This window comes from Plecotus auritus, assembly GCF_963455305.1.
Source record: "Plecotus auritus genome assembly, chromosome: 1".
NCBI classification, from domain to species: Eukaryota; Metazoa; Chordata; class Mammalia; order Chiroptera; family Vespertilionidae; genus Plecotus; species Plecotus auritus.
In genome coordinates, this window is record NC_137770.1 from 32092129 (window position 1) to 32114689 (window position 22561).

Sequence of the window (22561 nt, forward strand, 5' to 3'; positions counted from 1 at the left end):
CGCGGTGCGCGCGCCTCCACATCCGGGCCTTGTCTTCTTCACGTACTCCCACCCCCACCACTCCACCCGGGAGCCAACAGGAAGCGGAAGTGAAGAATGAGAATCCCGGTGGTCTCCTAGCAACGCGAGGAGGGTGGGGATGTCAAGTGAGACAACCACCTGACTGCGGTAGAAGAAGACGCTGTGGCTGGGTCTGTGGCAACCACGTCTGCCCGACCGGGAACCGAAGCCGAACAGTCATCGTCAGAATGTCGGGCAAAGACCGAATTGAAATCTTTCCCTCGCGAATGTAAGTAAAAGAATGAACGTCATTAGGTTCAGGACCGCCTGGCGGGATTCTCGTTTCCTCCGCAGCGAGATTCCTGATTTTCTGGGCGGATCCTGAGCTCTCCCGGTCTTTCTTCGTGGGTGCAGGGCGAGGCTCCCTGACGGCCCCTCACATATTCCTCTGAGTGAACCGGGCTGGTCAGAGCGATCCCTGCCCATAGGAACAGGCGCCCAGCCTGCTGGCTTTTGTGAAGGTCCGCTAACCCTATTCATTAATCCAGCCATTCATTCCACCCTCTCTATGGAACCCGGCACTGGATTACGTAACTGCGAATCGATGCTCAGTTTAGCGGAGAGATGGGCAAGCTAACGAGGTTTGATAAATGGATTGAGAAAGGAGGTTTACTGCTGTGGGAAGCATATAGAAGAGACTTTTAAGCCAAATTGGGTGTTGAATTGAAATGCCCTCGCGTGAACGCCAGATCTTATCCCCTTATTCATTTTCCATGATTCCGCGAAATGTCACCTGCGATGGGAAGGTACCCCGAGTTTCTGAGGCACTCCTCTTGTTCAGACTTACGTTAATAATACCCATCACATTGTAAAGTGGATAGTAATTGTTTGCATAACGTTCCCACTGGACCGTGCGCTCTCAAGTATTAATCCACTAGAGGCCCGGTGCAAGACATTCGTGCACTAGGGGGAAGAGGGAGCGGGGAGGGGGGTCCTCTCAGCCCAGCCTGTGCCCTTTAGCAGTCGGACAACCTTAGGGCTGCTGCAGAGGCGGAAGTGGCTCCCACCACCTCTGCTGTGCTCTCCAGTCTTCAGCCTGGCTTGTGGCTGAGCGGAGATCCCCGCTGTGGGAGCGCACTGACCACCAGGGGGCAGCTCCTGCGCAGAGCGTCTGCCCTCTGGTGGTCAGTGCACGTCATAGCAACCAGTCATTCAGTTTGGTCATTTGCAAATTACCCTTTTATTATATAGGATTATTATATAGGATAGACAGTCCACAAAAAATGTTCCTCGAATGAACCCATGCCTTGGAATTTGCTCAGTTGTGGGCAGCCTTTCTCGTTTGGTCTGATGTCCTTGGCAAGAGAAATAGCATATGGCCCTAGGTGTTTGGCCAATCTGTAAAGAAAATGTTGAGGTTTTCTCATATGTATCTAACAATGTGTGGAAAGAAAAGATTGTTCTTATTTACCCTCTTCTCCTTTTCCTCTTTTTCTTTTTTTCAGTGAGGAGCAGAAAATCAGTTTTGGCTTTGACATTTAGATCTTTTTTTATTGTGGTCCTATCTCTTTGGAAGTATTCTGTTGCTTTTCTTCATCCTGACCTTTTTCTCCTAAATAAAAGTTATTTTCAAACCCCAAACTTAGATTTCTGTCTCTGCCTGGGTGGCTACAGCTCTTAATGAAATGAAGGAGTTGTTGGCTTTTTGTTTATTTTTTTACTTTCACCTACTGGCTTTCTAATAGCTGTTTGGAATCAAGTCAGTTGTGGGGAAGATGGCCAAACTCTACCATAGCTTCCAGCAGCCTACGATTGTATTTCCTAAATGACACCAGCCCCTATTAAAATGTCTGCCTGAGAAAGCTCAGAGCCACCAGAAGAATTTACTGTTTAATCTAGCCAACACCTGCTGGAAATCCCTGACCTCCCTTTCTTAGGGCATTTACTGAAAAGGGCTTACAATGATGAATCCTTCATTTTCCTGTTGAGATGTATAGGGTGTCCCCAAAAAATGTTTACACATTTTAACAGCTGATAACTCAATTTTGAAAATGAAATGTATTTTAATAAACACTGCCTTTATCATTGTTCAGAGTATATGTGTATATTTTGTTGGACACCCTGTATATGTCTCTCCCTATAAATTAGAAGTATCTTTCTCAAAGACCTGAAAATCATTTCTTTGAGATGTAATCAGGAAGGATAAGGCCTCTGTGAGGATGGAATCCTAACTTCCATAGTGTCAGTTAGTAGACACAGGTGGCCCAATCGCATTTCCACTGACCAGCCTTCTGGAATTTTTCACTTCCCTGAATCTGCTTGAATCCCCTCACTTCTCTCCCTCATTCTTCGTTTAAAATGCAGTCACCTTTGCAAACCTCAGCTCCTTCCCCTATTGTCAGTGGTTACTGAGTAAAATCATTTTCACTGCTTCAATTAATGTTTGACTGTGTTAATCTTAGATAGTAGTCAGAATGTTAACATTTTTTTGTCTTAATTTAAGACTAAGAGGTGAAAATAAACTTCATTCGGCTTAGACAAGAAGAATGATAGGTTTGTGAAGGTGGAAATTGCTATTTTAGAGCACCCAGCTTGCTGTTTAAGGGGAAAATTAGGTGCAGGAAGTAACAGCTTTTCTAAATATTTTCCCCAAGGCTTAGCACAGGTACTTTGTCATGTAGTCAGATGTCTTTGATTCATCTGGAAATAAGTTATCATCCTAGCTGAAGGTCAAACACTTTAAGTAGGGCTGAGCAGCTGTGAAACTTGAAAAAGAATAAGTTTTTTAAAGAGCCAGGTTAGGAAATACACTAGTGACTTCTCTTTGAGACAATTCTTATAATGTTACGCTATGAAATGGGGCTGACACCCAGTTAGGCACCAGAGAGAGAAAAACAAGTTTAGGGTGGAATTGAAAGAGACATGAAGGATATGGAGTCTAAAGAAGTCAGTCAAATCCAGGTTATACCTACAAGGGCTGTAAGCCCTTGGGCAGGTCACTCTTCGATTGTCAAGAGTAAAAATGTGTCTATTTTACAGAGATGCCATTACCTAGGAGGAAATTAAAATTAGCCTGGTCAGTTCAATTTTATCAACCAGTTCACCTTTTTGCTATCAAACTTGTTGGAATCTGCAGTACTAGGATTTGACTTACATTTGATTCAACTCTTTCCAAATTCTGATGGTTAGTATAAACAATACAGTATGTTTAAATATACACATTGGGGCAGCTAAATCCTGCTCAGGCAGGAAACTGAACCTGCCTCACTTGGTTAGATCTTCAGCCAGTGCAGAGGCAGCCGGGATAGCTAGAGAGAGCTGTTCATCTGGTGCTATTTATAATCTGCAGGGGAGGCAGTGTCCCATGTAATTGGGGTACAGTGGACCTACGGTTGAGCCTCAGACAAGTCCCTGGAGTCAGAAGGCTGGTTCTTGTCCTGCCCTGCCTTTTCTTCAGTGAGTGACTGTGGGAAAGTTGTTTCATTTTTCTAAGTCTCATTTTCTTAACTTTCAGGATAATGTCTAAAGTTCCTTCCAGCTGCAGAATTGTCTCAATAATCTTTGCCCTATGGTAAAGGACTTCAACAATCTAAAAACTTAGCCAAAAGGTCCATTAATACTATTTTGCATTTAGTTATAACACCATTCATATGAAATTATATCTCCTTAAACAAATCACTTTAAGTATCTAAGATAATCTATTGTTGGATCTTATTGCCCATTTCCCCCCATTATTAAATTTTATCAGGCATATGGGAGCAAGAACAGAAATGTCAGTTTCTGCTGTTGTTTTTTTTACTTTGGTATTGTGGTTTCTGATGGGAAGAGATTGAAATAGGCGGTAAGGAGACTTGAGTAGCTTGTCACTTCTCAGGAGTCTATTCTTATATATGTCATTTATTCTATATATATAAAAGCCTAATATGCAAAGTGTCCCCTTGGGAGTTCAACTGGGAGACCGGGAATTCGATCGCTTGCTATGATGTGCGCTGATCACCAGGTGGTGGCGTGGAGTGAAGGAAGGTCCCGGCTGGCAGCCGGGGATGGGAGGCCCTGGCTGGCAGCTGGAAGGCCCTGATCCCTGGCCAAGTCTAGGGACCCTACCCGTGTACAAATTTCATGCATTGGGCCTCTAGTAAATTATAAATGCTTATATATGTCATTTGTTACCTAATTCGTTACATTCATTTTTTATATAAAGTCATTTACATAAAATGATTGGTATTAGGGTTTTGATTGATATCAAAACACTTTAATGCCACATTTTAATAGAAAAAGTAATAAAAGGTTGTGGAATAAAATGCAAAAGATACAAAAGAATCCTATATAATAAATGCCCAGCAACCAAAACGGCAGAATGACCAGAATGACCTCGGCCCCTCACCCTGGCGGCCGCCCCCCAGTGAGCGGTTAGGGGCGATCAGGCAGGCAGGCAGGCAGAGTGCTTAGGGGCAGTCAGGTAGGCAGAGGTGGTTAGGGGTGATCAGGCAGGCAGAGGCTGATAGTGTTGATCAGGCAGGCAGAGGCGGTTAGGGGTGATCAGGCAAGCAGGTGAGTGGTTAGGGGCGATCATGCAGGCAGGCAAGCAGTTAGGGGCCAGCGGTCCCGGATTGTGAGAGGGATGTCTGACTGCCATTTTAGGCCAGATCTGCAGGGATCCCTGCGAGATTGGGCCTAAACCAGCAGTCGGACATCACCTGAGGGGTCCCAGATTTTGAGAGGGTGCAGGCTGGGCTGAGGGACACCCGCCCCATGCATGAATTTCTTGCACTGGGCCTCTAGTATAGTAATAAAAAGTAAATCTATTTTTTAAAAATATATTTTAATTGATTTCAGAGAAGAAGGGAGAGAGAGGGAGAGAGCTAGAAACATCATTGATGAGAGAGAATCATGTATCGGCCACCTCCTGCATGCCCCCTAGTGGGGATCCAGCCTGCGACCCAGGCATGTGCCCTTGACTGGAATGGAACCCAGGACCCTTCAGTCTGCAGGCCGACACTCTATCCACTGAGCCAAACTGGCCAGGGCAATCTATTTTTTTTTTTTTTTTAGCCAGCCCAATTTCCCAAAGGAAATGGTTATAGTTTCTGTGAATCCTTTCTATTCTCTGTATCTGTATAAGCATGTTTATCCTTCCATGCTTTGCATAGCTAACACAATATCATATAGGAAGCACATGCAGACCTACTTTCCCCTTTTTTTTTATAACTGCATATCATTCCATTTTATAATGAACCATAATTTATGGAACATTTAACTTGTTTCTACCCATTTGCTCTTATAAATAACTAGAGGCTCGGTGCAAGAAATTTGTACACGGGGGGGGGGTGTCCCTCAGCCCAGCCTGCACCCTCTCTAATCTGGGACCCCTACCAGGACTGGGCCTAAATGGGCAGTCGGACATCCCTCTCACAATCCAGGACTGCTGGCTCCCAACTGCTCACCTGCCTGCCTTCCTGATTGCCCCTAACTGCTTCTGCCTGCCAGCCTGATCACTCCCTAACCACTCCCCTGCCAGCCTGATTGATGCCTAACTGCTTCCCTGCCAGCCTGATTACCCCTAACTGCCCTCCCCTGCAGGCCTGGTCACCCCTAACTGCCCTCCCCTGCAGGCCTGGTCCCCCCCAACTGCCCTCCCCTGCAGGCCTGGTTGCCCCCAACTGCCCTCCCCTGCAGGCCTGGTCCCTCCCAACTGCTCTCCCCTGCAGGCCTGGGTCCCCCCTAACTGCCCTCCCCTGCAGGCTTTATCGCCCCCAACTGCCCTCCCTTGCAGGCCTGGCCCCTCCCAACTGCCCTGCCCTGCTAGCCATCTTGTGGTGGCCATCTTGTGTCCACATGGGGGCAGCCATCTTTGACCACATGGGGGCAGCCATCTTGTGTGTTGGAGTGATGGTCAATTTGCATATTACTCTTTTATTAGATAGGATGTTGGAATACTTATCCATAACCTTGTACATATTATTGTATACCTGTGGGAGTAAATCTGTAGGATAAATTCCTCAAAGTGGAATTGTTGGTCCTGAAGGTAAGTGCATAAATTAGTGGACAGATTTTTAAAAAATCCTTAATACACTTCTTTTTTGTTGTTGTTAATCCTCATCCGAGGATATTTTTTCCACTGATTTTTAGGAAGGGAGGAGGAGAGACAGAGAGAGAGAGAAACATCAATGTGAGAGACACATCAATTGGTTGCCTCCCACACGTGCCCCAACAGGGCTGGGAATAGAGCCTGCAAATGAGGTATGTGCCCTTGACTGGAATCGAACCCATAACCCTTTAGTCAGTGGGCCAATGCTCTATCCACTAAACTGGCTAGGGATAGAACACTTCTAATGGAAACAGATAGTGTTTTAATTTATAAATCAAATAAGTATTTAAACTATGTTGGAATCATAAAAAGCGCTCCTGATAAACTTTATTATGACAATATTTATGCCAGATATAGATTAAAATGTTGTCCTAGTTTTAAATAAACTTCTCATTTATGGAAAACTTGAGGGTAGAACTCTGTGGTATTGAGAAACCAACTGAACCTGTCATCTACAAATGCTGTATATATTATTCTGTTGACATCAAAGAATAAAGCATAATTTTAACATTGTATTGGAGAGGTATTTTTCTTTCTTTTAAACAATGGGAATAAATGTTTTTAACTTTGTTTACATAGGGCACAGACCATCATGAAGGCTCGATTAAAAGGAGCACAGACAGGTCGAAACCTCCTGAAGAAGAAATCAGATGCCCTAACTCTTCGATTTCGACAGATCCTAAAGAAGATCATAGAGGTAGAATGAACTTTGCTTAGAACAGTATTTATTTTGGAAATATCTAAGGAAAATCCAGCATGGCTGTTGACATTTTAATTTTTCTTTGTTATTTTAATTAATTTTTCTTTCAAAAGTAAGAATACCATTATAAAGTAATGAGTTTCACATGGTTCATTTAATAAAATCCAAATTCCTTACTCTTGTTCTCGAGCCTCACTTGATCTAATCTGGTCCCTACCTGCCTCTCTGACCTCATTTGCCCTGTTCTTCCTAACATCCTCCTCTAGGGTCTTTGCATTAGCTGTTTTTTCCTGCTGGAAATGCTCTTTCCCAGACTACTGATGACTGGCTCCTCTGCATTCTGGTCTCTCCAGAGAGGCCATCACTGATCACCTAATCTGAAGTGACCGCTGTATTTACTTGTCATGTATCCCTGTTTTTATCATAGCACATACTAGTGCATGGTATTTGTTTGATAGTTTACCCCCACTAGAGAATGTAAGTTCCATGAGAAGGGGATTCTGTCTTTTCAGCAATGTATTTTCAGTATCTAGAACAGTGTCGGCAGCTAGTACATTTGACTCAATGCTTTTTGGATAAATTATATACAGTGGCATATAAAAAAGTGAAGGTTCTTTCCCATTTCCCCTCTCCTAGCCCCAACTATCCTTTTTTCATTTCCCAGAAGAGTTCTTTGTGAGACTCTGTTTTACATCCTTTCCATCTTCTCTCTCTCAATCTCTTTCTCCCTGAATATCTCAATCTCTTTCTTTGGTAGCACATATTGAAAATATTGCTTTTGTAAAGCATATACCAAGAGTATGGTATCATGTGTGGCTATATGTCCACACACAGATTTTTTGGTAACAAACATGCATGCAAGTACACACACACACTTATATTTATATAACATTTTCTGCCCCACTCCCCCTTCCTTCGCTCCATGGCAGAATATGATGAACAGCTTTCTAAATCATATAGTTCGGTCTCATTCTTTATAATAGCTGAATGGTACACCTTTGCATGGATCATGGAATTTACTGTTTCTCTATTGATGGATGTGTAGTTTTACCATTTTGTGGGGGAGGGTACTCTTAAATCCTTATGTGTATGTATGCTAGCATTTTTCTGGAAAAGTCCTAGAATCTCAATCATTTAATTGTTTGATAGATAACTCAAATTTGCCCTCCAAATTGTTATACTAATTTACATTTCTACTAAATGATTAGTGAGAGGACCTATTTTCTTAAATTCTTCTTAGTTGGGTATTTTTTGTTGTTGTCAATCTGTTGTGCTAAAATTGCTACCTTATTTTAATATATTTTTTTATTGATTTCAGAGAGGAAGGGAGAGGGAGAGATAGAACAGCAATGATGAGAGAGAATCATTGACCAGCTGCCTCCTGCACTCCTCCTACTGTGGATTGAGCCCAAAGCCTGGGCACGTACCCTGACTGGGAATTGAACGGCTGGGCTATTTTATAATTTTGAAAATAAACCTTTACCTTGAATCACTTTTATTTTTATTTTTGTTGTGTTGTGTGGGGGGGGTGATGTGAGGAGTTAGGGATTTAGCTTCATCATTTTGTAAATGCATGACCAGTTGAGTGGTCTCTTTACATTGCTAAATTCCAGTATAGTCCTGGGGCTGTTTCTGAACTCTCTATTCCATTTCATTGACTTAGTGTCCCAGTACCAGATGTATTTCTTTATAGTTAAACATTTTTAGTACTTGGTAAGGTAACTCTCTACCCACTGACCCAGTTATACTTCTCTTAAAAAATTATTGGATATCCTCAAACATTAAATATTCCAGATTTATTTTAGAATCACTATGCCATTAGGATTTTGACTGCACTGTAGTGAATTTAGGAGATTAATTTGAGCAAATCATTATGGACCCATTCAACAAAAACATAGTCCTGCAGTAAAGATTCAGTTTTCTCTTTCTTAATGTCTTTATTTTAATGTTTTATTTATAAAACTCATGGTTTTGCAACATGATTATGACCATAACTAAACCTTTTAAAGCAAAATAGGAAATTTTTATTTTGTTTTATCATTATCAAATCAATGTTTATATTTACATGCATACCTGACATGGAATACTGATGGTATTGAAGCAACATGATTATGATTTTTCCTGGTAAAGTAACTTGGTTGAATCAGCTATTGGTTTATACTTTTTCAGACTAAAATGTTGATGGGTGAAGTGATGAGAGAAGCTGCCTTTTCACTTGCTGAGGCCAAGTTCACAGCAGGGGACTTCAGGTAAGAAGACTAAATTGGGCGTTTTGAAAAATCAGTGCTCTATGTTCATAATTTCATTTAAAAGCCATTTTAAATTTAAAAATATTAGCATTAAAGACAATTGGTATATTAATAATAAGTAAGGACACTTTTAACCCCATTCCCTTAACATCACCATCTTCATTACTACCGACATGTATCTGTTACACCGTTGTAGGCACAAGATACTTAATATTTTATGGCCCATTTTTATTTAACATGGTATCATGAACATTTTTTCCTTGTTTTCACTTAGCCGCATAATCTTTCTCTAGATGTACCATAACTTATTAACCTTTTCTCCTAATGGAAGGCGTTTGGGTTGATTTGCTGATGTTTTTTGGTATTAGAAAAGGTGCTCAATCCCCAGTGTGGTGTGTGCAGGAGGCAGCCGATCAATGACCCTCTCCCCCTCTCCCTTCCTCTCTGAAATCAATAAAAATATATTAAAAAAAGGGGGGGGGAGGTTGCGTGACTTTTATGGCTTTTGTCATTATCAATATATGCCTTACAAAGCATTCGAAATAGTTTAGTATTCCTTTACAAAGGGGTTTTGCCAATTTACATGTTATGTAATTCCCCAAATAAGCCTGTGAAGTAGACCAGGTAAGCAGTTTTTCTCAGTTAAGTTCAATGCCTTCCTGAGTCAAATGGCTATTTCGGGGCAGAGGTGGAAGTTATTTTCAGGGGTTTTGATTTTAGTGTTTTGTGTGTTTTTTTTTCTTAATTTTTGTTGTTAATCCTCAACTGAGGATATTTTTTACATTGATTTTTAGAGAGAGTGTAAGTGAGGGAGGGAGAGAAAGGAAGGGAGGGAGAAGGGAGTGAGAGAGCGAGAGAGACTGAGAGAGAAACAACGATGAGAGAGATAAATTGATGTGAGAGAGACACATTGATTGCTTGCCCTGACTAGGGCTGGGGCTTTAACCTGCAACCCAGGCCTGTGCCCTTGACTGGGAATAGAACCTGTGACTCTTCGGTGCTTGGGCCAACTCTCGAATCACTGAGCCACACAGGCCAGGGCTGATTTTAGTCTTCTTTACTCAGTGACACAGCGCCTTTATTCTTAGCGTTTCTTATCTGTCTGGGAGCATTACCTGGTGGGCCACGTCTTACAGCCTGAGGGCCATAAGGCCTTTGAAGCAGTAGACTAAGTTTTGCCAGGGTTGGTAGGATAACAACTTGCACTGGCATTTCCAAGCAGAGGGAAGAAATCAATAGTGTATAAGTGGTATGTGAATACCTCAGGGTGGTTATAGGGAAAACACTTTACGATAAAAATGAGGAGTCAGACAAAGCCAGATGGAAGTTAGGTAAGTTCTAGAAAAGGAATTGTACTTCTTTTGCCAAACTTAGAAGTTTTGAACAGCAAACCTAAAAGGAAAGAAAGCTTTCTCTAAATTACATTAACAGAATGAAAATCCCACGTCTTACTGAAAACTCAAGCGATCCAAATACTTTAAAATCATTCTTTGTTGGTTTTTTTTATGACTAATTTTTAGTCTTTGCTCTCTGAGGCCCTCCTGTGGAAGTAGTGATTTTTGTCCTTTTCGGGAAAAAGACTATTATCAGAACATACTTAATTGTGATACCTCACTCTTGTTAAAATTACCCAATGGTAGGTTTATCTTTCACTCTAAAAACTCAACTAAACCAAGGCCCTTTTTTCCCCCCCTGCAGCACCACAGTTATCCAAAATGTGAATAAAGCCCAAGTGAAGATTCGAGCAAAGAAAGATAATGTAGCAGGTAATTTTTCAACCATTTAGACTCCATGGTGGATAAAAGGTGACGTTTGAAAATTAACCTGTCTATACAGCAACTAGAGGCCCAGTGCACAAATTCATGCGCCAGTGGAGTCCCTTGGCCTGGCCTGCGGGATGGGGCCAAAACCAGCTCTCTGACATCCCCCAAGGGATCCCGGATGGCAAGAGGGCACAGGCCAGGCTGAGGGACCGCACCGATGCACGATCAGGGCTGGGGAGGGATGCTGGAGGTTGGCCAGCTGGGGAAGGACCACAGGAGGGCTCCAGGGCATATCTGGCTCCAGCAGTAAGCTAACCTAGCTGTCGGAGTGTCTCCCCCTGGTGGTCAGTGCACGTCATAGCGAGCAGTTGAGCGGCCTTAGCATATCATTAGCATATTATGCTTTGATTGGTTGAATGGCTGACTGGACACTTAGCATATTAGGCTTTTATTATATAGGATGTCTGGATATCCCAATTAATCTTTTCTACTTAGAGCAAGTTGATTGGCTTTACATGTTAAACCCATTGTAACTGATGATTTCCAGGGAGTTAGGGTAGGGGAAATGGGAAGTTGTTTAATGTATATAAAGTTAGGGTTATACAAGATAAACACATTCCAGAGATATGCTGTACTGTATAGTGCCAATAGAATAATATGGTGGTGTGCGCTTAAAAACTTGTTGGGAGGGTAGATCTGATGTTGAGAGTTCTACATACACACACATATAACTGTCTCACCATTCCCTTTTCCTGTGTGTGTGTTTGTACACATACACATACAAACACACACACAGGAAAAGGACACATAAAATCTTTCGGAGATGATGGTGTTTATTACCTTGATTATTGTGATGGTATCATGGGTGTATGCATATGTCTAAACTCATCAAAATGCATATATTAAATATGTGCAATTTTTTTTTGTATATTAAGTATATCTCAGAGCTGAAGGGAAAAAAAACCCCACTGTAACAACCAGATCTCTTATTACTCAGGTTAATTTAATTTTTGAATAGGATTGAACAATTAGGAAGGCAGGTTCCTAATTTTATTCCTTGAAACCAGTTACAATTCCAGACAATCTGTTGACTTTTTCTGTGTTTAACAGGTGTTACCTTGCCAATATTTGAACATTACCATGAAGGAACTGATAGTAAGTGTCTCTGGGTTCTCTGATTCCTCTTTAAATGAACCTTGTTCTGGAAAATGGTGCTAGATTGAGTTTGGTGGTTCCCATGTTAAAGCCTTATCTAATACAGTTAGGACAGTAGGTAATCAGTTCATCCAAAAAAGTGTTATGGCAGGGAGTCATTAAACATTGTACATGTCTTAAAATATTTTATTTTAACCTAGAGATATATAAGTGTACAGTCATGTTACATTTAAAAAATATAAGCTCATGGCCTTTCTTTGCATATGAATTCAGTTTAGACTTCTAGGTTGTCTTTCTGCATAAACCACACCCATAATACATTGTTTATAATTTCCAGTTTGCATCTCTAATTTAAAGTAGAAAAAGATCTTAGACACTGATGCAGTCTGAATGCTGAATCTCCCTAGAATTTTATAGCCCACTCTCATTTTTTTTTGTAACTGTCTCACCATTCTCTAATTTGACAGCATTTTTGTAGTAAAACATCTTTGTTGAGTCTGTCCAAAGTAATCAGATTTTTTTTTTTTAGAAATATAACAATGTCCTTCCTTTGGCACTCATCTTTCATTGGTCCACATAAAATATTTAGTAAAGTTGGAATAAAGTAGAGCGTTCTGGAGAGTCACCTATTAACAGAGTGTCACTGTACTGGGGCATCAGGCAGTTTGTTCCATTAGGGAATGGAGCACGTTGGTTACTCCAGCAATCTGGTGAAGTGGGGGTTGGCTAAACACCTCCTGTAGTTAGAGGAGTATCCCTGTGGATACTGTCATGTCCAGTAGTGTCTGGGAGGGAGATGGGCACTTCATGTTTGCATTTAATAGAGATAGTATATTTGTTTTTCCATTTTGGCACTGTTCTGACATCTTCTTTTGGGGAATTTGAGGGGGAAGATGATTGTTCTACAATTACAAGTGTTGTCTGACTGGTTCTTTCAGGTTATGAACTGACTGGTTTAGCCAGAGGTGGGGAACAACTGGCTAAATTAAAGAGGAACTATGCCAAAGCAGTGGAACTACTGGTGGAACTCGCCTCACTGCAGGTAGGCAGAGAACTCCCTGCTGTTTGGTTTCTAATATTTGAGTGCGGGAGATTCAGATGTTGGCTCAGAGTGTACTGAACTCAGTACTTCAAACCGTTTTCATGACCTCTGTGAAACAAGTCAAAGATGTTTTGATTTCTGAACTAGTGACTTCTGCACCATTGTCCCAACTTGTGTTACTGACAAAATGTGCAGTGGTGGTTTCACTCTGCTAGAGGAGGACTGCAGCTTTAAATGCAGATTTAACACGGTGTATGAGTGAAAAGCCAGGTTTTCCTTTGTGGCCAGCTAATGTGTTTCTAGGTCATTTGTGCATGATTCTCTCCTCTTGCCATTTTTACAACTTTAGGTAAGTCTGAAGTAAGTTATAATAGCATGGAGATAGTGTTAGCTCTGTGGAAAGCTCACAATTTTTAACTTGTTGAAAGGACTAGTTTTGGTTTCCAAATGTCCTTTACTGGTGCCATCTGAGTGGAGCATAGGAACAGGGCAGAATTAGGAAGACTTTGTACTTACATTTTATTTGTCCTCTGATTTTAGACTTCCTTTGTTACTTTGGATGAAGCTATTAAGATAACCAACAGGCGTGTAAATGCCATTGAACATGGTGAGTGCAAGCCTGTGGGGCTTTGTTCATCTGCTGTGCATGCCTCTACATTTGTTGCATAACTACTAGGATCAGGCACTGACTGCCAGGTGGTACACATTGCCCACAGTGGGTAGTGCAGTGAGTCAGTGGTGCTGTAAAATGTTATTAAGTGCTTTGATAGGAGGTGTATAATTTGGACGTTAGATGAGAGTGGTAAGTTCAAAATTATGGAATATTTTATTCACTGCTGGTTATACATTTAGAATAAAGAGTGGAAACTATTTCTCAAGAGCTATAGTGTTTTTAGTATTTTCCAATAACTGAGTGAATGATGCATTTTTTTTGAACACATCAAATATTTAACGTTAAATCCCTCTTCCCTTTGGCCTGTGTCCTACAGAAACAATGTCCTATATTCTCTTGATTTCTGAAAATAAATTTTCCCATTTGATGCATTATTTCCCATCTTTATTATTTCAAAACTGTGACTGCTAAGTATTAATGTAATACTTTTTGCTTAAGAAACTCAGTTTTCATTAAAGGAACATTTTTTCAATTTTAAGGTAAGGAGAAAAATTTGAATAGCAAAGGAATTATTTTTGCTTTATTAAAGAGGAAGTTACCTCATTTAAAAAAAACTGAAAACACATTTCCTGACTGCTTGCTAGTGCCAGCCCTTGTACATGGAGTTACAAGCAAAACAGAATGGATAAGGTAATAGTTCCAACTCTCAAGTTGACATTCTAAAACAGGCAAATTCCATGTAAAACAGAACCTTATGACTGACACAAAACACAGCTTACTGCATTCTTTGTGCCTTGATGCTCCACTTTTCCACAGATTACTGTATATTTGAGTGTGGGAGATTCAAATCTTGTTCAATGTTATATATTCATATGAATTCAGTGACATATATATTGCGATCCAATGTTATCTGTCTATAGAAAAGACATAGAAGGGCATATACCAAAATGTTTATAATAGTTACTTTAGAGTGTTTGGATTATACTCTTCTTTTAATGTGCTTGTTTTCTAAATTTTCTGCATTAAATGTACATCGATTTTATAATTATATAACTAACTGGTATACAAATGAGCACTGGCAATTAGAAAAAAAAAAGGTTTAAAGTTCTCACAGGTATATTTTTTTTTAAACCCTAGTCATCATTCCCAGGATTGAACGTACCCTTGCTTATATCATCGCAGAGCTGGATGAGAGAGAGCGAGAAGAGTTCTATAGGTTTGTTGGAATTGGCAGTTATTGATCATTTTCTGTTTTCCATATTCCAGTGTCTCTATTTGCTGAGAAATTTGTTGGCTTCTGTTCTTTAGAATTAGCATAGCTTGCATTTTACTCTGATATGTAAGAAGCAAGAAATAATATTGCCAAAGGCTGTGAGGACAGCTCTATGCCAAGTTTTGCACATACCTAAAACAGCATCTCCAAAAGCTTTGGTCAGAGAAGCTATTAATAGACTTGGTTATTTTAAAAAGTGAAACTGATTTAAGGGGGTGACTGTCTCCCACATAAAAAGAAACTGGATTAATCAACCAGTATGTATTACATGTTGACTATGTTCCAGAAGGGGACATTACATAATAGTGTAAACTATACCATTAGAGAATTGGTGCAGTACTTTGAGATGATGCACGTACAAAATTGGTTATGAACATTTAGAGCTAGTAAGGTCAATAAATACTAAGTAGGTGGTGTACAGGGTCAGTGTGTCAGGTTCAGAAGTGGGAGACAGATGAAGGCAGGCATATCCAGGGAAGAAACGGCCCTCTTAACTCTGAGCGGCGTCAGAGTATGATTTATAATCTTAATTATCAAAGTTTATTTAGTTCTGACCTTCAGTGATGTTTAGGGTTGTAGTGAGCCAAATGGAATGATACAAAATTTTAATAAATACCTAAATGCTCAAAATCTGTTCCAGTATCAGGGAATAGATCTCAAAGTTTATTCACTTTGGGATAGGAGTTTTTGAAATCAGTTATTAGCTTAAAATATGTGTATCTGACCTCAAATCTTTTTTTAATGGGCTATAAATTACTAAAACTGAAATTACAATAAAGTTTTGTTCTAGTTTGTTTATTATCCTTGTTACAAAACTAGAAGAAAGCACATCTACTTAGTACTGCAATAGCATTCAGAAAAACCCTTCACTTTACAGGTTAAAGAAAATACAGGAGAAGAAAAAGATTCTCAAGGAAAAAACTGAGAGGGAATTGGAGAAACGGAAGGTAGCTGGAGAGGTGACGGAGCCTGCCAATCTTCTGGCTGAAGAGAAGGATGAGGATCTTCTGTTTGAGTAATCTTGCCTACTCTGGTTCTTCTTGCCTGCTCTGGTTCTTTCAGAAGTCCTGACGTGACACCATTTTAGTTCAGTGTGTAGGTTTGGTTCGTGTGGTTGTTTATTTTTTGGTCTAATTTCACTGGTTGTAAAACTTCCCTGGATGTCCATTTATGGGATTACTTTTGCAGAATCCTAATTTACCAACCATTGATCACAGATGAGATTTAGAGAACCTGCCTAGGAACTTGCAGAATTTATTCCGCAGAAGTGTCACCCCACCGCATTTATAAATGGTGACAAGTGATCGGCTTACCAAGCATATTAGGAAATTCCCCTTGGGCACCAGCAGTGGTCTGAGGCCAATACAAGGAGGCCAGCTACTGTAGGAGCACCCTCCATTCCTACCCACCCTCACCCCTGGCGCTGTTGTCTGAGATAGCTGCAGCCATCCCGTGTTTCTGTGGTACTTCTCCCTCTTTAGGAAAGCCTTCCCTTAATTTACCTTGCATGACAGGTCTCTGTTTGTTCTTTCTGTCATGGAACAGTTGTGCCAATTTGCATGTGACTATGGTATAAACAATAAAATGATTAAAAATGAGTTGCTCGTTTTTTAAAAAGAAATTAAGGAAATAGAACTTAATACCTGTGCCGATAGGGAGCATTCCCCTACGGTGAAGAACAAGTTAAAAGATGTGTGTTTCTCCCAGAGGTTCCAATGGACTGACTTCTGGCACAAACATGAAGACAGGATGGTCGTTAGATATGCTGAAACCTTGAATGGCATAGGGTATAAATAAAGCAAAAGAAAGTACCTGGTGGCTTTTTTTATTTGAAATATAATTTTACTTTTTATTTTTACAATACAGTGTGCAGTATAACATCTCAAAACAATAGAGTGCAGATACAGGACACGAGTACAAAGGAGGATTAACAATAATATCAGAAAGGTCACCTTATTAAGGCTAAATCCCTGGTTCATATTTTCACACACATTCATAAAATTACATTCAAATTATTCCTTATCAATACTTATTCCTTACGCCATGAGAAAAGGGAAAAAAATCCAGACATTAGATTTTCATAAGATAGTAAATCTGGATTAGTTTAAATACTGTTCTCCTTTTCGTTAGTTCTGACTTAAGATTTACTAAAGGGAGATATTTCCTTATTTGAATTAGCACGTGCATTTTATTAGCTATCGGTATTCCTATAAGTGGTTAAGACCTCCCCCCTCTCTGGGGTCTCCAATCAGAAACACAGAGGAACAGGAAATGGAACTGGCCACAGTGCCTAGCTGTACAGCAAGGGTTTGTTTCCATTTTCTTTCAAGGAAGTTAGCGACAACTCAGTGTTCACTCTGCTTAGGGACTGTGTTGACTATCAGCACATCCATATCACTGGGAGAAACGTTTCTATACCTCTACCATTGCTGATGAGGAAAGAACTGTAAGACTTCATTGACCCCCAAAATATCTTGTCACTTTAGACTTCCTAAAGCATACTATGGGATGGCATGTACCCTGGTAGGGGATTTGCTTGTTAAAGCTATATCTGAGTCTTGTTAGCACATGGTGTTTTGTGGATCTACGGTCTGCAGATTAACTCAGGGAATGGAACAGCCACTGACTGACACTACCTGAAATCTCATTCTAACACAATTTAAGCTGCCAACTTTTTAGATTTTAGGGTTAAAAACAGTTGTCAGTTATGATAAGCAGCTCACAAAACTCCACTGTCTACCACTGACTGCCTTTCATTCCTGAGGAGAAAAACTGCAAGACTGAGAAGATGAAGTGCTTATATTCCTTGGTTTCCAATGCTAAAAATCAGTGTGAGCTTTGCATTTCCTGCTATAAACTTGGAGTGTTTCAGACCTGAAGAGACAGTATGTATGGCATTCCTTCTCTTAACCCAGGATATTTCTTCCTAATGAACATCTTGAAAGTATTTCCACATAAGACACACACTGCAGCCAACTTTAATGCCATGCAAATTTGAACAGAAAAAGGCAACATAAACTGTCTACATTTGTTCAAATAAAAGTATGTAGACAAGAAAAAAAATCAAATATACACATGACACAAACTACTTGTTAAAAACTGCTTACATTAAATTAAGTGACAATTCAATATTATTCCAGTGTTTAGCTTTGAGAACAGGAAATGTAGCTAAAGTCATCACAAAAATAAAATGACGTTCACATTTGAGGTTGTTTGTCACACATCACACCATCCCGAAAGGCTTGAAAAGACTACAAATCAACTTTCCATGCCAGTGTGAAAATCCCATTAGTTTAAACATTTATGATTTAACAAGCGATTGCATTATGGTCCTAAGAGACAGATGTTGTTAGGACAAAAGCCTCTTTATATATGTTTAACTCCCCCCTCCCACCCATGTTCCTTTCCTAAAATGTTCAAATGACTTTCAGGTAATTCTTTTCTTCTGATCTCAAAGTCAATTGTCACAGTATTTCCCTCAGATATAATTTTAGTCCAATCTGAACAAGTGTTATCAATAACCATTTGTCAATCTATTAAATATTAGTATACAGTACAGCAGCTATATTCATCACAGAATTCCAGTTTATTACCTGTACATAGCACAGTCATCAAATTATACTGTGCTCCTATATAAAAATGCAAAAACTGTCAAAGGTGCTATGTCCTCTCATGTATATAAAAAACTTCATTATGAGAAACTTTAACAGTCAACACAGTTTATATGAACATCTGCCATTCATAAAAATGTAACTTACATACTCAGTTGTACTATGCAGATAGGAGAAAGGAAGCAAGGTTATCAAATCAGTTGTGACAATTAAAGGAAAATTCATAAAATCATATCTTTAAAAAGATCATCATGCACTTAGATCAGAGTCTGCAATAAAGTCCAATCCACAAAGCTTGAGCTAAAAATTGGTGCTTCTAACGGAATGTTTTTCAAGAATTAAAACACAAGTGAATTCAAGCCTATGAGTAGTTCCAGACCAAAGTGGCACCTTAAAAAATATTTTAATCACTATAAACTATTTAACATATTTTTTGTAGTGAGTTCTTGAAATCTGGTGTGTATCTACTTTCAGCACAAAAAAATTTTAAGGATAGTATTTCTGATGACTAAATCAGTTTTCTAACTAAATAAAATCTTGCCCAGTACACAGAAGCACAGTCCCTACCCACCCCCCCAATTCCCATGAAGTCATTTAAGTTAACTGTTAAATAACATTAATATTTTAACTATGTGAGACATGGGCTGCTGTGTATATACACACACGTTTTTCATGGAAATATGACTAGACAGAAAAGATTTAGGTGAAAAAGATTTTTACATGGATAAAATGGAACTGCTCCATTGAAAGCTTCCATTTAGAATCCCCAAATGAGTCAAGAACCAAAAGCCATAGGGAATAAAGACTGCTGTGCACAAATTAGCTATGGGGATTTTCTTCTCACTAGTTTGAGATCTAACAAGAGGCCTACATTGCCTGCCACCTTACCCTCAGAGTCTTGCTGAAGTATCAGGTTTACCTTCGTACTGATAGTGTGCCAGATCAAGTCCAATCATGCCACAGATGGATGTTTCCTTCACCTCAGCCAAGTGGACGGCACCCACTGAGGTTCAGTATCAAGTTTGTTAATTAGCCTAAGTAATTCCTGATAGGCTTTATCAAGATCTGAATTCACAATTGCCGTGTCAAAGTAGTGACCATTGTTCTGCTCCATCTCTCTAGTTTTCTCAATGATTTCTCTCAACTCTTCTGGCTGTAAAGAGTAGATGAACAGTGTGAAGTTAACGCCTTACCAAAGGTGGCCAAAGAACAAGTCAACTGCTTTCCTTTTCTCAAAATACTCCGCCTTAGGAGCTCCTTCCCAGTCTTGTCATGCACACAGTGACTTCCTTTGCTCTTCTAGCATCTTCAGGACTCACACTGTGAGTCATTTGGGACTCAATATAATCTATTTATACTGTGATTTAGGTTTTCATATATTGCTGTCTTATCTCACCCACAAGACTTCAAGAGCAAAGACTGTTACTTTGAGTTCCCCACAGACATTCATTTTAAAATGTTCTAGGGCAGTGGTTGGCAAACTCATTAGTCAACAGAGCCAAATACCAACAGTACAATGATTGAAATTTCTTTTGAGAGCCAAATTTTTTAAACTTAAACTTCTTCTAACGCCACTTCTTCAAAATAGACTCGCCCAGGCCATGGTATTTTGTGGAAGAGCCACAGTCAAGGGGCCAAAGAGCCGCATGTGGCTCGCGAGCTGCAGTTTGCCAACCACGGTTCTAGGGCATCCTAACCTCTTCCTAAAAAGAACATCTGCTGTAACACAGAGTGAACCTTTATGGGTGGAACAAGAGTGGCAGGACCCAAAGCGCCATCTATTCTTGGCTCTTATAGAGCCCCTGTTCTTTATATCTATTGCAGAGTTAGGCAAGTTAAACATCTGATTGGAAAAGCAAAGGATCAATAGAATGGGCATCTTTTTTAATGAAAGTATTGCTGGTCAACTCAAGATTTAATAATTGAATACAGCTGACCCTTGAACAACACAGGTTTGAATGCACAGGTCCACTTATAGGTACATTTTTTTCAGTAAGTATCTGAATAACTGTTTTCGATCCGAGGTTGGGAGTCTGCAGATGTGGAGGGCCAACTGCATGCATTAATCTACACTATTTTATATAGGGGACTTGAGCATCTTCGGATTTTGGTATCCACTAGGGGTCCTGAAGCCAACCCCCCACATACACTGAGCGGCCAGATTATGATCTCTGAATGCATAATAATCTGGCCACTCAGTGTGTGTGTGTATATATATGTATATTAGAGGCCCGGTGCATGAATTCATGCATGGGTGGGGTCCTGCCAGCCTGGCCCGGGGGAGGGGACATGGGTGGTTGGCCGGCCTGCCTGCTGGTCGAACTCCTGGTCGAGGGGACAATTTGCATATTAGCCTTTTATTTTATAGGATATACACTGAGTGGCCAGATTATTATGCGTTCAGAGATCATAATAATCTGGCCACTCAGTGTATACTGAGGGTAGTTAAGTACATACTCAGCTTAACATGTTATATTTCTACTTTGTTTTCAATACACAAAGAAGGTCTTTAAGATGCAAAAAGTATACTAAGAAGAGTTTGGGAAACAACCCAGAGCAGGCTACTTTAAACTATTGGGTAAGGGAAACAACTATTTCACATAGACAAGCAGGAGGCAAGGCTGTGTGCCTCTGATTATCAGGCACAATTGTTCAAGAAAGTGAAACTGCCTCCAAAACACCCCTGTCAATAAAGAAAACTAATTAAACTCAAGTCCAAATGTCTGATATAAAAGTTACATACTATATTGGACCCACAATACAAAACTATTTCTATCATTCAGCTGGTTGAACTTCTGTAACAGAAGGAAAACATATTAAAAGTCTGACAGTTCTGGCTTGTCCTGAGGCAGTTGCTTGTGTAGCTCTCTCATTTTCATTCTGGAATGTTGTGCATCTGGCTGTGGTACACAGAATCCTTTGTTCCCTAACAGGGACTCTGCTATACTATTGTAACCAAACACACTGACATTCTTGCTGAAACTTATGTCTACTCAAAGCTTAAGATTATTGAAAAACATTCCAGAACTCAAAACAGAATCTAAACTTGGTGGTGCCAGAGTTGAAATGTAAATGTTAAACCTCACATCTTACATAAATTCATATGATTATCCAATCTACCTGGTTTTTCTTTATCAAATTTAAGGCACTATTTAATCTTTTTCCAAAATGGCTTTTATATTACTTAGTTTTAATTTCCTCTTATTTTTCAAATTATAATTCAAGACTAAAATGAAACAAAATGTTTTTGCTCAAAATTAGCCTATAGGGAAAGTGACTAAGTTCAGACTATCAGTTTACCACTCTTCAAGGCCCCCTTTAACAGAACAGATTCTGAGATTCAAAGTACAATCAATTGATATTTTACATTTTGTACCCAGAGAAACACCATCACTTTCCAGCTAGCACAATTTCATTCACTTAAAACTGAGGATTTGTTTTTATACAACACTTCCATTTTGTGAGTGATAAAGCACTATTGGAAATACCACAGGAGATAAAAACAAAACATAAGTGAAATTAAAAGGCAACAGATACATCACCCTCTACCCAACAAATACAGAATATATATTCTTACTAGTGTGCATGGAACATACACCAACACAGAACACAAGCTGAACCATAAAATAAGGTTCAACAAATTTGGAAGACTGACATCTTACAGAGTATGTTCTTTGACCACAATGGAATTACAAATCAATAAAATATTTTTTGAAATCTCCAAACAGGTGGAAATTATATACTTCTAAAAAACACATTGGCTAAAGAAGAAAATGACATAAGAGGATTAGAAAGCATTTTAACAAAATAATAATGAGAAATATAACCTCAAATTCTATAGGACACAACACTAAACAACTGCTGAGAGAAATCTGTAGCTTCATATTAGAAAAGATTTAAAACTCATCTACTGAAGACAGTAGAGCAAGTACAAATTAATGCAAACTAGAACAAAAGAACAAAAATAAGACACGTCAATTAAATAGAAACAGACAAAAAATAAAGAAAATTAACAAAGACAAAAGTACTCTGACATTTCTTTGTCTAAAGGGTTTTTTTTTTAAAGG

The 22561-nt window shown here is 39.6% G+C and overlaps 2 protein-coding genes across 5 annotated transcripts in view; one reads left to right on the forward strand and one right to left on the reverse strand.

The window, feature by feature from the left end:
* The first annotated feature begins 20 nt into the window (after nucleotides 1–20).
* ATP6V1D (ATPase H+ transporting V1 subunit D) lies at nucleotides 21–16481 on the forward strand. Its single transcript, XM_080683993.1, has 9 exons — nucleotides 21–289; nucleotides 6668–6785; nucleotides 8958–9037; nucleotides 10736–10803; nucleotides 11911–11955; nucleotides 12894–12997; nucleotides 13538–13604; nucleotides 14748–14826; nucleotides 15761–16481. The coding sequence occupies exons 1-9, from the start codon at nucleotides 249–251 to the stop codon at nucleotides 15900–15902; spliced, it is 744 nt and encodes a 247-aa protein (XP_080540119.1). The 5' UTR covers nucleotides 21–248; the 3' UTR covers nucleotides 15903–16481.
* Nucleotides 16482–19339: 2858 nt separating this feature from the next.
* The window catches only part of PALS1 (protein associated with LIN7 1, MAGUK p55 family member), an 88693-nt gene continuing 85471 nt past the window's right edge, over nucleotides 19340–22561 (reverse strand). For all 4 annotated transcript variants that reach the window (XM_080683996.1, XM_080683994.1, XM_080683997.1 and 1 more), the window contains one exon: nucleotides 19340–19647. In XM_080683996.1, coding sequence (XP_080540122.1) covers nucleotides 19471–19647 — 177 coding nt within the window. In that variant the 3' untranslated portion in view covers nucleotides 19340–19470. The remainder of the gene's footprint in view (nucleotides 19648–22561) is intronic.